This window comes from Etheostoma cragini, chromosome 23 (genome assembly GCF_013103735.1).
Source record: "Etheostoma cragini isolate CJK2018 chromosome 23, CSU_Ecrag_1.0, whole genome shotgun sequence".
NCBI lineage: Eukaryota > Metazoa > Chordata > Actinopteri > Perciformes > Percidae > Etheostoma > Etheostoma cragini.
The window spans coordinates 15,715,822-15,728,853 of record NC_048429.1 but is presented as its reverse complement, the minus strand read 5'-3'; the positions used below and the strand labels follow the sequence as shown (position 1 = coordinate 15,728,853).

General features: G+C 41.4%; 1 protein-coding gene across 5 annotated transcripts in view; it reads left to right on the top strand.

Moving 5' to 3' along the window:
• LOC117938592 (anoctamin-4-like) overlaps positions 1-13,032 on the top strand; it is an 85,338-nt gene that overhangs the window by 59,337 nt on the left and 12,969 nt on the right. For 4 of the 5 annotated variants that reach the window (XM_034863260.1, XM_034863262.1, XM_034863264.1 and 1 more), the window contains 5 exons: positions 5,382-5,464; positions 8,196-8,336; positions 10,522-10,686; positions 11,655-11,691; positions 11,801-11,912. In XM_034863260.1, coding sequence (XP_034719151.1) covers positions 5,382-5,464; positions 8,196-8,336; positions 10,522-10,686; positions 11,655-11,691; positions 11,801-11,912 — 538 coding nt within the window. The remainder of the gene's footprint in view (positions 1-5,381; positions 5,465-8,195; positions 8,337-10,521; positions 10,687-11,654; positions 11,692-11,800; positions 11,913-13,032) is intronic. The other variant, XM_034863263.1, reaches the window with a different exon arrangement.

Below are 13,032 nucleotides of genomic sequence, written 5' to 3'. Positions count from 1 at the left end.
GGGTTAAAAGGGGGGGGTTGAGATTTCTCTTCTCTTTTCTGTGGTCTCCCACGGTCCAATCTTTGCTCAGGGGGCTGTGGTGGATCACTGACGCACTTTGGTGTGCCTTCCTCTTGTTTTGATTCGTCTTGTCTTGTGTCCTTGGCGGAGGGAGCAGATGTGTGGCGCAAAAAGAGAAGTAGGTTAGAGGTGAAGAGCTTTACTGCTGGATTCTTAAGGAAAAGTCCATCTGTTTTAATAAGATGTCTGCGGTCCCAGGAAATGTTTAAATTGTCAATTAACTTCAGAGAATGGATGGTTCATTCAGTTGAAAGCCATTTGCCATTTTGCCAACAGTCTGCTGAGTCTCTCAGCTCCTCTTCTGACTGGCGGTCTGCCACTTTATAACATCATGACCCTATACGCAGTATAATGTTCTTCACAGTTGGGTGTGTTGCCCCGATATCCAGGATTCTTTGGGCCAAGTCAGGTGTTTTTAACATCTTTTACAGCAGAGTCACCCACAATCAGGGTTTGAGGCCCAGTTGTTAGCTTTCCCTGTAGCTTTTTATTTTTTGAATTGCTCTCAGTCCTTAGCCTGCATGGTGACAATGAGACGCAATCCAGGTCATCAGATGGATGTCCAGCGTCTTTCAGCAGAGGTTGTCAGGTTCACTTGCTGGGGTGGAATTTTGTTGCTAATTTTCCCTTGTGCAGCTGTCCATTGCTGCGTCCTACTGAGTACAGTGGGTTCAAGAGGCGCTCTGCCTGGATGATAATGCTGGCCAGCCGGTCATGTCACAAATCTCAGGGGGCTGTACCCTGCGCGTTAGTCGTCCTCCCATTTCCCAGGAAAACGATTTACTCTAAGGCTTTGCACCAAGAGAGTTCCAGGTAGGACTACCACACGTATGTCTAAATGTAACGTATCTATGAGCTTAACCATAATTCAAAAGTGAGGCCACAAAGGTTAGTTGTTTTAATCATAGACAGGAAGTGCTGTGGCTCTCCCACTACAGTATACTTGCTAATGGAAGCAGCGCAGGCCCTGTTGCATAAATGTTTGTTAATAATTTAGACACTCAGACATATTTAGACAATGTCCTCATCGCTGTGGAAACCGCGAATCGGTTTCACATGTATAAATGTTTAATGGCAAATGACAGATACAGTGGGACTAGTCAAGCCAAGGTAAAGAAGAAGAAAACCGTTGCATGAACAGGTTATATCACTTTTAATAGTTAATTTCATTAGGAAATATTACAGTACCAGCTGAAGATAGGTGTGCCGTTGACTCCCAGTGGGTGACCTCCGGCTGAGTCAGGTTTTGGTTCTGGAGAAATTCCATTAGTCAGACCCCTCACTGCTCCAGGAGCGTCCCTGTGCAGCGGGGCAGGTTGGGGAGGGTTTGTTACAAAAATATTTACAAAAAACAAAATACTTGCAAAAATGTACTCCGAAACAATATCTAATCACCTGATATAAAGAATTGAGTCAGTGAACTAATTCAAGTATCACAAACAGCTTTCTTACATTAAGCAAATGGAAATGAATGTTTCTTATTGTGTAATAATAATAATAATAACTACAACTGAAAGCAGTTATAACCGGGGTCCAAGCCTCATCGCGGCAGTTGTCCCGACATGGGTCGGCATCGGCGAACCGGGGAGCTCGCAAAAAGCGGAACCCGAAGCGTAACGCGGGGAGGCCAACCTCAGGAAATATCGAGAGTCGTGAGCCGCAAGGTTGGCCGTACAGTGCCGTGGCAAATATCCCTGAGCCCCAAAGGGTTTTTAATAGCCTCTGCTCCGTATGACTTAATTTTCTATAAAATCTTGGAAAACATCAACCCTGTTGTCCATACAGTCACTCTATGAACATCATGTCTTTTCAGGAAAAACTGGGCTATTAGACTGTTTGTGCTGCACTGAGTTCACTTGAATGTTAAAACGGTTGTGGATATAAATATTGATATCACACACACAGCAATGCCAAACAAGCATTTGTGTTGTCTAAAACAGTTCTACATATTTGGAGACATCCAGTGCAAAAATAAACCTATTGAACATTTTAACTCATATAAAGGACAAATTAGTTACATTTATTACATATAGGTTATCAATCTTGAATGTAACAGTATGGATTAATTGCAAAATGACCTCTGGAAACTGGGCTAATAATAATAATAATTTAATAATTTAAACTCATTCATGTACATGTAAATTTTGGGTATTACGTACGTATTATTGTATGTAAATTACATGTCTACACTCAGTATATTGAATCAACCTGCCCTGGTAGATTTGATCATTTTTCTTGCAGATGTTTTTATTACATCTGCTTCTACTCATTCAGGTGCTCAGAAATAAATCTCTTTGAGATATTTACATGGTGTATTATTAATTAAGACTTCTAGTTAGGACTAAATCCTGCTACACTTGTTGTGTTGTAATGTTCCTGTGCTGATGTTGTGTGAAGGCTGGGACAACCATTTGACCAAATTAGTGACAGAAATGAAAGAAATTATGCGTTTCATGTGTAGGGCAAAATAAAAATAATCAGGTCCAATAAAAGATTTGAGTAAGATGTTATCTTAAAGACAATTTAATCAAATCTGTGTGATACAAAATGCTGTTCTTGGTGTGTAAAGGGCAAATGCTACCTTTCCAATAAACATCCGAGTCTGCCTCTTATCTCTTCTACATCCTAACTTTAACAACCTTTAATAAGTTACAGACCTCTGCACACTCATTTGATTTGTCAGTCACTGTAAAAGACTATAGAAAACATCTGATGGCAAATTTAATTACAGACATGGGTATAAAAAGAAAAACTGCAAAACATAATAAAATGTCATACACACAGAGATCATCGCACCAACTAACAATGGGACTAAAAACGTGATTTTATAACATATTTTGCATTTGCACAGTTAAAGAGGAAAGCTGTAAAGAAAGTTAAACTATGAAGAGCGTAATGGAAGATGAAGCTGTTCACAGCTGCACAGACTTGCCGGAGCCCAGTTTAACTGTTTTTATCAGTTGTTTTTTTAAAGTCTAAAAGAAAGTGCACTAATGTACTGACCTTCCAGTTTCTTGAAAGCTGCTGTTGCTGCTGTCCAAATGAATATGTTTTGGGGCTCAACTGCAGCAGAGAAATCAGCTCCAATCCCTTCATTAATGTTCCTTAGAAGCGTGCTCCCCCGCTGGCTCCACATGGGAAGCGATGCCCTTCTCACACAGCTGAACCTTCACATTCAAAACATGTTTCCTCTGTGTTCAATGGGGATGTGGACACGATAGAGGAATCAAAGCATATGTTTCGAAAGGCTGAAATTCAAAAGTGGAGAGACAGGTATATGCCTTTCTGCAATGAGTAAGCTATCCAAAGGACTTTGTTCAGCAACATTACGTACCCTCCGTGCCTGAACACTGTGTCTGTGTAAGATTGATCTCTCTTTATGTAGCCTGTGACAGTTCACAGACTAATTATCTTGGCATCAAACCAGCTGGTTATCACTAATCAGTCAGCATTGTGACTGTGTTGTTAGAGTGTTAGTGTTGTACAGAGTCAGGCAGAGATGGTCCAATACAAAGTCAAAATAAATCTTTATTTCAAGAATAAATACCTGAGAGAGCCTGCAGAGCAACTGCACTACACGCGCAAATGGTCTCGGGGCCAAGGCCTGTTATTGCAACACAATATTGGTCCGTTGATATGGTAACCAATTAAGGAGTAGACCGTCTGGTTCATCCTGACCTTTCAATTGCTGTGTCCCAATCAAAGACTCTACATTCCATCAGATACAGCTGATCATGTGGAAAACTATAAGGCCTATGCATAGACTGTAAAGATAATGGACAAAGCTTCCGGGTCTGTAAAGTGAAGCCAATGCGGAAGTGCCTTAAAGCTACATTCTATCTATTTTCCAGCAGGGGGAAAAAGAATTCTATGAGAGTGAGCCTACCCCTCACTTGATTTATTACCTCAGTTAAAATCTTCATAGATCGCTAATGGTCTCAATTGCTAGTTTCAAGTCTTCTTCAATACGGCATGATGTTCGTTAGCGAAATTATGGTCCCATTTAGTTTAAAATTGACTATATAGCATGTAATGCTTTAGGGGCGTGGCTACAGGCCGACCTGTCAATCATAACAGAGGCTTGCCCATGCTAACCATGACACAGAGTGCATTAAAATAGACCTGAATTTGTTTTTGGGTGTTTTCTATGTTTTTGTCCTAAACTGTGACTCTCTTACTGTGTGTTTTCACTTCATCAAAGTTAATCAGAACATTTTGGTCACATAGAAAATGTCTTGTTCAGTGTTTCGACAACCAAGCTACCAAGCTACCCCAAGTGTTAGCTGGTCACATTTGGAAAGCTGATTTTCTGAACTGGCATGCAGATGAATGGCGCCAGTCCCTGGAGGAGCTTTTACTTGCTGGTAAATCTCCACTGGATGACTCGCTAACCAAAGAGTTGAAAATCGGCAACTTTAGCGTTAAGCTTGCACCATTGCAGAATAAACACCACTGGCTTGGTCGTTCATTCTCCCCCGCTCCACCCTCTCGTCCAAAAATCACCACGTTTTGTTTAAAAAAACCAAGATGGCGATGCCCATATTGCCCAACTTGAGGCTTCAAACAGCTGTCAACAAACCAATGGGCGATGTCACTGCTGCTAGCTCCATTTATTTATTTTTTACAGTAAACGGAGCCCAGCTCAGAGTACAAGAGTTTATGCTGAGGTTGTGTTTTAACTGGAACATATACACTTGGGATCTCTATCCCAATTGAGCCAATCGCATGCAATGACAACATTTATCCAGCTTTTCTTCACATGATTTTGGCTCCTGCCCCTTAAACGTCCTAAACCTAAATATTTCAACCCCAACTGGCCCGTCAGACACCGCCTACCAAGAGCCTGGGTCTTTCCCAGGTTTCTCCTTAAAAGGGAGTTTTTCCTCGCCACTGTCGCACTGTTGCTTGCTCTGGAGGGATCTACTAGAACTGTTGGGTCCTTGTAAATTATAGTGTGGTCTAGACCTACTCTATCTGTAAAGTGTCTAGAGATAACTCTTGTTATGAATTGATACTATAAATAAAATGTTATTGAATTGCTAAGAGTTCACCAGTGTTGGCGGCTTGCTCCAGTAGCATCTAACAAAGTATTAACCGTAACTTCAAATACTAAACAATGTTCTTAAATTTCTGCACGTTTGTCACCGATCTACAGTGCGATTTCAGTTACATATTCTGACCTTTTGTCCAAGGTGCAGCTACTGTGTCAGGTTAAAGCTACACTAATCAATATTTTTGTTTTAGAGAAGAAAAAGGATGTTAATCCCCTGTAAATAATATATATTTTTTTAATCTTACACGGTACGTTTTATGTGTTTCAGCAACGGTCTTCCTGGAGTTCTGGAAAAGGCGCAGAGCTGTCCTTGCATACGACTGGGACCTCATTGACTGGGAGGAAGAGGAGGTGAAGTACTTCATGTGGTCATTGTATTTCGGTATCTGCAGCTAATCTGCTCCCTTTAGTTTTAGGGCATCTTTACACCTATAGCTTGTTTGCTCTGGTCTGAATTCCAAGCAAACTAAAATGCATCACTAAAAACTATGCAAGAACGTTCCCTCCGCTTATTGGTCAGATGTAGCTGGGAAGGGGAAATACAGGAAATACAGGAAGACGATCCTGTGTTCTGGCCCAGTGCATATTTCTCGCATCTACATGGTCATTTAAAATAATTTCCCAGATGTTACTACGTCTGCTCTGCGGGTGTCTGTCTCCAGTTTTGACTACAGGAAAGCACATGTGACTACGGGATCCGTTAAGCTTAAACCCAGCGGTCTACACTAGCAGTTGGGTCGGATTTAGGTCTGATCGCACCTCAAAAGAACCACATCGAAGCGCACCGGAGTTTGTTTTGTAACCAGACGGGGATTGTTTAGTTCTCACCTGAGCGTGATTGTTGTCTTTATACATGCTCAACAAACCGCACCAAGGGGTTAAACGCTTCAGAGTTTGATTCAACTCAAACACTGACAATGTGTACGCCTTCAGACAGAAATGCTCCGCCCTTGAGAAATGTTTGCCTATTTAACATTTTTTAGGCTAATCTAGCCTGCAGACATGTATTTAAAAGGTGGGATTGTTGAACTAAGGAGCCTGCCCTAAAGGAGACTTTCTAAAATCATTTCATGACTAACACTTTTATAATGAATGCTCTTACAAACTCAGACTCCTACACAGTTGGCATACTGCCATTTGGTTTTGTCAGAACGTTTAAACGCTCATGCCTGTCTTATGAATCCACTTCCAACCCTTGTCTGTCAATCATACCCAAACTGGAAACCGGTTCTTTGAAAGACAGCTGTTTGTGGGTGTGAAGTGACTCTAAGTCTCGGTTGGCTTTGTACAAAAAAGAAGATAACACAGCAATAATAAACTCTAATGATTCTGGGTTTTGAACCAGAAATGAAGCTAAAGCATGAGATCATTTAGGAAGACGATCTTTTTGCAACCTTAGGCCTGTAGTTTTATTTCTCATGCATCCTGCCATTTACTCCTCCCATGCATATGCTCATTATTTCTTTGCTGTCCCGCCTGGTCCATAGACTGTAAAAATAATGGACGAAGCTTCTGGGTCTGAAAATGCAGAAGTGCCTTAAAGGTCCCATGACACGGTGCTCTTTGGATGCTTTTATATAGACCTTAGTGGTCTCCTAATACTGTATCTGAAGTCCCTTTCATATAGACTTTAGTGGTCCCCTAATACTGTGGGAAGGGGGTTGGGGCAAGGTGGAGGCTGGGGGTGGGGCCTTGACCAACTGCCACTTTGCTCGCTTGAAAGCCATGATGTCTCTCTCTCATGGGTGGGCCAAATTCTCTGGCCGGGTAAAGCAAATAAAGGGGAGGTAACCTTGCCCCTTATGACATCATAAGGGACGGGATTCCAGATCGGCCCATCTGAGCTTTCATTTTCTCAAAGGCAGAGCAGAAACCCAGGGCTCGGTTTACACCTATCACCATTTCTAGCCAGCGGGGGACAATAGGCAGGCTGGGGGAACTCATATTATTGTTACAAAAACCTCATAAAGTGACATTTTCATGCCATGGGAACTTTAAACCTGCATTCTTTCCAGCTTCCAGCAGGGGGTAAATCCACTGGTTGCAAAACAAAGTTTGTTTCAGTTCACTTCATCAAAGTTGATTGGAACGTTTTGGTTGCCTAAAAATGTTTTGGTCAGAGCTCTAACTAAGCTAGCTACTGCTAGCGTTAGCTGGTAACTTAAGGGAAAGTTTAAGGGGACATTCTGTTTGGCCTGTGTTTACCCTCCAGTAAATCTCCACTGGATGACTTGCTTTAGAAGTGTTAAAAATCTGCAACAATCCCCCTTTACCATTGAGCCTAGCGCAGTGCCTTTGCGGACATACATTCTCCCTAGCTCCACCCTCTTGTCCATAAATCGTCACGTCCAGTTTCAAAAAACCAAGATGGCAACGGCCATATTGCCAAACTTGAGTCTTCAAAACAGCAGTCAACAAACCAATGGGTGATGTCACTTCTGCTGCGTCCACTATTCTTACAGTCTGGGGCTGTCAATCATGATATCAACTGTTCTTATCAGATGATTTCATCCATCCAATAGCACAGTGACACACCTACATCGTTGGCCTATCACCCTGCTGCTGAAAAGTGATTCTCTTTCTTCCTTTTATCACATTCATGACGTGTCATGCCCACGGTACGTTCGCGGCTGTTCCGCTATTGAAATCTGTTCTCTCTGTTGCTGTCAGCTGTCGTTTCAGTGCGATTCGTCGCGAATGGCAAAGCGCACCTCTATCTCCCCGTCACCGGCAATCTTCGCCGATTCATCAGATTCATCATCAGATTCATCAGATTCATCTGCTCCATCTGCCTCTTCAGCCTATGAGCCTCATCAGAATCTTCAGCCACCACCAGTGTCTGGACTCCATGGGGGGATTTATCGTGCTGCTGCTCAGGGCTCAGTTAAAAATTTCCCTGTAGGGTCTAAGCACCAAAGACTTTTCTGCCAAGACTTAAATTTATCACATATTTCTTATAATAAACGTTAATCTTTAATTCATTCACTTGTCTCTCCTGCTTGAACTAGCTTATGGCCTAATCAGAGTTTGTGAAGCCCTTTCCATTCCCTGCTCACGGGTGTCTTGTCCTTTTGTCTTTCAGGACGAAATACGCCCCCAGTTTGAGGCCAAGTACTCCAAGAAGGAGAGAATGAACCCAATATCTGGAAAGCCTGAACCTTACCAGGATTTCACTGACAAATACAGTCGCCTAGTCGTCTCAGCATCTGGGATCTTCTTCATGGTAAGTTTCTGGGCTAAATACAGTAATGGCAAGTAGCAGGTGTGCCACTCTTATCTTCATATTTATTCTGTCTTAGACACTTAATTACAGTTTGTTAACCTTTACGTCTCACTAGGGACATTTGTTGCAGAGTAAATGCATGTGGCAGATATTCAACTTTAGCTTTTATAATAAACAGTGTTGTCAAAATACAAAAAATGGCACATTTGAAACAACCATTGTCTATTCCACGGCCATTACAGCATAAAATCATGCAATCTATTAAATAAAGATTTCAATCTAGAGCCCTGGCTTCAAAGTTTTTACTATTTTCCACCAGATTGAGTCTTTTTTTAATGTTTGCCTTATAAGACAAATACATTTTCCTGCTTTCCACTCGGGGCATTGCTGCTATATTACGGCCCACTCCTTAGTTATGTTTCCATCCACACGTTTTTATCCAAATTAAGTCATAATTCAGTCTCATCAGATTTTTTCTTGATAGATATACGGCTTATGCAATAAACACTGATGGAAACGTTATTTGACAAATAAATAATAAATTGCAATGTAGTTTTATGTCATTTTATGGTTGCAACCCGCCACAAAACAAAGAAGAAGAAGTTTTAGATAATTTCCGCCCAGTATTTACGCTCTGTTAGCACACGTGGCGGGCGTCAACAAAGACAGATGGAAGTGAACAGACGAGGAGAGAAGAGACTTTTAGATTTTAATTTATGAGGAACCAGCAAAGGAAATGGCCATCAAAGGTTAGGACAAGCCGTGGGATGTCTTCCACAGTAAATGGACGACGCTTAAACAGCGAGACATGTCTCAACAAAAGAGACTCACAACGGCATATAAGCACTATCACAACTAGTGCAATGTTGATAATTTGTTGGTAGAAGGCGCAATCCATTTTGTCAAGAAAAACTGTTTGCAAATGTTTGTTGAATGTTGAATACCAATTCTGATTGCAAAACAGCATGTGACGATAACTAATGTTACTAGAGTGGTTGTTTGGCTACTAGCGTGTCCAGGGTGAGTTCATTTCTTAAAATAAAATGTGAATTAGAAAGAAAAGGCTGACTGGCAGGGAGTTGTGTGTGGGCTTACCTCCAGTTAGCAAAAGGGGCTAGCTACGAGCGTCTGGTCCAGGCTGTTCTCAATTCAACCACAGTGGTGTGTTGGTCCAAGAAAGAAACATAGAAAACCAGCTGGAGGTAGGAGGTGATCATTTCTTGTAGCTTAAGTCAAGAGTTGCTCCAGTGTGGAGTCTCTCACTCTCTAGGGTGTAGCAGCCTTATAACACCTGAGCCCCGCCCACTACCAGCCAGCCAAAAAGTAAGAAGGGTCTATTAATTAGGCTTAGAGCCAATTTTGTCCAGGGGCCACACGTGGTATTGCAAAAAAAAATCCCCCTTCAACCCAGAAAGGATTTCCACATAGGCCACCATTGTAAAGGAGACTTTTGGAAAACTTTATATTTCCTTCTAGCTGAAACAAGGGATTTAAAAACCGGGGGCATTACCACAATATAAAGTGCATGGGCGGAGCGGGGACTCGCGGGTGGGTGGGGCCAGAGGGAAAAACACATACTCAGTGGGCCGCATATGACAGGAGTAAACCTTGCCAGCAGACTAGTGGCTCTCAACTTATTTGGTTTGTAACCTCCCAAAATAAAAAAGTGGGTGTTTGTAACCGCCCCCCCATCGGCAATGAGAGAAAGAGAGCTGTAAACCGGTGTTAACAGCTGTTTCTACACTTCGCCCTGCTAATTTTGAGTGATTTTTGTTAATGATCTGATTAATACAGCAAACTGTAATCACAGATTAGTTTTAGTTGTAGCAGCTGGTGACCAGCTTTGTCCAATGTGCTCCAGTCTCTGTGGATTTTGGATGCGTTTGTAACTTTTTTTTCTCACCCTGACCCGTCTTCAAACTCCTTTCTGTGTTCCAGGATCTCCTGATTTAGAAATATAGCACATGAAATCTACCAATCTCACACAGTAATGTAAAAAGCCATTCCCCAGTAGAATGCAGTATGTTATGTCATTCTTTTTCTCCCCAACCAACCCACAGAAATGAACACTCGACCCCCCGATTGAGAAAATGTTGGATCCGCAATACAGTCACTATAATACATCCATGCTACTAATATGAATACCAAAGCGCACACCGGTCAACCTAACACTCTGATGTCACAGATATTGGTGGTCATCGCCGCTGTGTTCGGCATCGTCATTTACCGAGTGATCACCGTCAGCACCTTCGCCGCCTTCGGCTGGGCTCTGATCAGGAACAACTCTCAAGTGGCGACCACGGGAACGGCAGTCTGCATCAACTTCTGCATGATCATGCTCCTCAACGTGGTGAGTGTGTGCTGCCCGTCAGCATCAGCGGTGCACGAGGGACGAGGTGTGTAACAATCAGAACACATCAAAACTAAGATACACAAATACAGGATGTTGTTTTTCTACATGTAAAGACTAAATTCATATGCTTTCTATAGGCTGTTGTTAAATAGCCCCTATCATGAATTTTTGGATTTTTCCCATCGTTTTTTTTTGTAGGCAACCCATTTTACTCCAAATGGAGCTTTTTCTTCTACAGACAGAAGACTGTTTCTGAACTGCCAAAAATGCCTCGCCCACATTCCTGTTTGAAATTAGTGATGTCACTGATTGAGAATGGCAACCCAGTTTCTCATATGTGCTTCCTATAGGTGCTGCTAACAGACTTTTAATCCTTGACAATAGTTTCTTAATAACATCTTATTTGACTATTCCGAGATGTGTACTGCTTGTGTTCCATTTGTCTGGGAACCTTACTTATTTATGTATTGTTTTTACCTTGAACTGTGTACATGCATTGCGTTGCATTGTGTACATGCATTTATGTGTTTGGGTGCAAATGTTTTGGGGTCTGTTGACTGTTAAAACTAAATTGCTCTTTCGGGATAAAGTTGCCTGAGCAATTGAGTTTGAAATTAGTTGACCAAACACAATAGAGTGGGGCAGCTGACCAATCAGAGCAGACTGGACTGTATCGGGAAGGTGGGCCAAGGGGCGCTGTAGCAATAGGCAGCATGAGAAACAAAGTGTTTTTTTGAAAATGTTAACCTATTCTAGTAGACCTTCTAGTAGTACAAAGATGCTGTAAATAAGATATAATTGAAAATTATATATGAGAATCACATAAGATAGACTTGGAAATTAGATTTGTAAAGTAATGTTAGTAAAAAAAATTAGCATAATGGGGGCTTTTAATCAATGACACATTTACTGTCAATTTAATTTCCTCCCTATCTAATGGCCTCTGACATTGTATTTTGTTCCAGCTATATGAAAAGGTTGCTCTTCTTCTCACTAATTTAGGTAAGTTGAGTGCACCAGCAGATCTAAGGTGATGCTGACTTGATTCCTGTACGTTGGTGTTATACTTTGATTCATGTCACGATCCTTCTTTCTGTCCGTGCCACTGCAGAACAGCCAAGGACAGAGTCCGAGTGGGAGAACAGCTTCACCCTTAAGATGTTCCTCTTTCAGTTTGTTAACCTCAACAGTTCGACTTTCTACATCGCCTTCTTCTTGGGAAGGTGAGAAAGTCCCAAAGAACTCACAAATAAATTACAACATGTAGGGTGACCAGACAGTCCGTATTTAAGAACAGTTTTTCCCCATACTCCAAATTTTAATTTGTTATAGCCTAATAAAACATTAAATACTGATCCTTGCAAAAGATTAAGTGGGTGTTGGTAGCCTAGCCTAGCCTATAAGCAAAAACATTACTGCAGGTACCCAGAGTACTTGGGGGGGGGGGGGACATACCCATGATCATTGCTGCCTTTTGAGATCCAAACAAAGCGTTTTGCAAAGTTGGGTTGGGTTAAGGGTGATGGGGGGTTACTAGATGCAGACGAACCTGTTGTTACATTACAACGCGTTTTCCAGTGATGTTCATGAACAACAATAATACATTTCAGTGCTGAGTTTAGACTTGTTTACACTGAATGTAATGTAAAGGAGCCTGATACAAGACTATGGGACATAATATAAGAACTCTGAAGAGCAATGTGTTTCTAAATGTAGTTCACTAAAAAAACTTAACACAAACACAAATCTAGATGTGTGTGTCATCTGTGTAACAAGAAACTATATACATATTTTTAAATGGACAGAGCCTTATGGCACACCACAATAAATATTGACTCTTCTCAGGACTCCCCAAAGCAATACAGAGTATTCTCAGCTTTTACAGTTAACCAGTTATGTGTGCCAGGAAACTCCAACCAGGAGTATCTTAAAATGGAAATTCCAAAATCTAGAGTAGTTTTATGGAATCCAAGTCCAATACATTTACAGCTTTAAGTACATTTAATCTTAAACAATCCTGATTTGAGGACACACAAATTTGATTTGTTTTATTATGCTGTATCTCCATTGTTTTTAATTAAAGGTCCCATGACATGGTGCTCTTTGGATGCTTTTATATAGGCCTTAGTGGTCCACTAATACTGCATCTGAAGTCTCTTTTATATAGACCTTAGTGGTCCCCTAATACTATATCTGAAGTATCATTATATAGACCTTTGTGGTCCCCTAATACTGTATCTGAAGTCTCTTTTATATAGACCTAAGTGGTCCTCTAATACTGTATCTTAAGTCTCTTTTATATAGACCTTAGTGGTCCCCTAATACTGTATCTTAAGTCTCTTT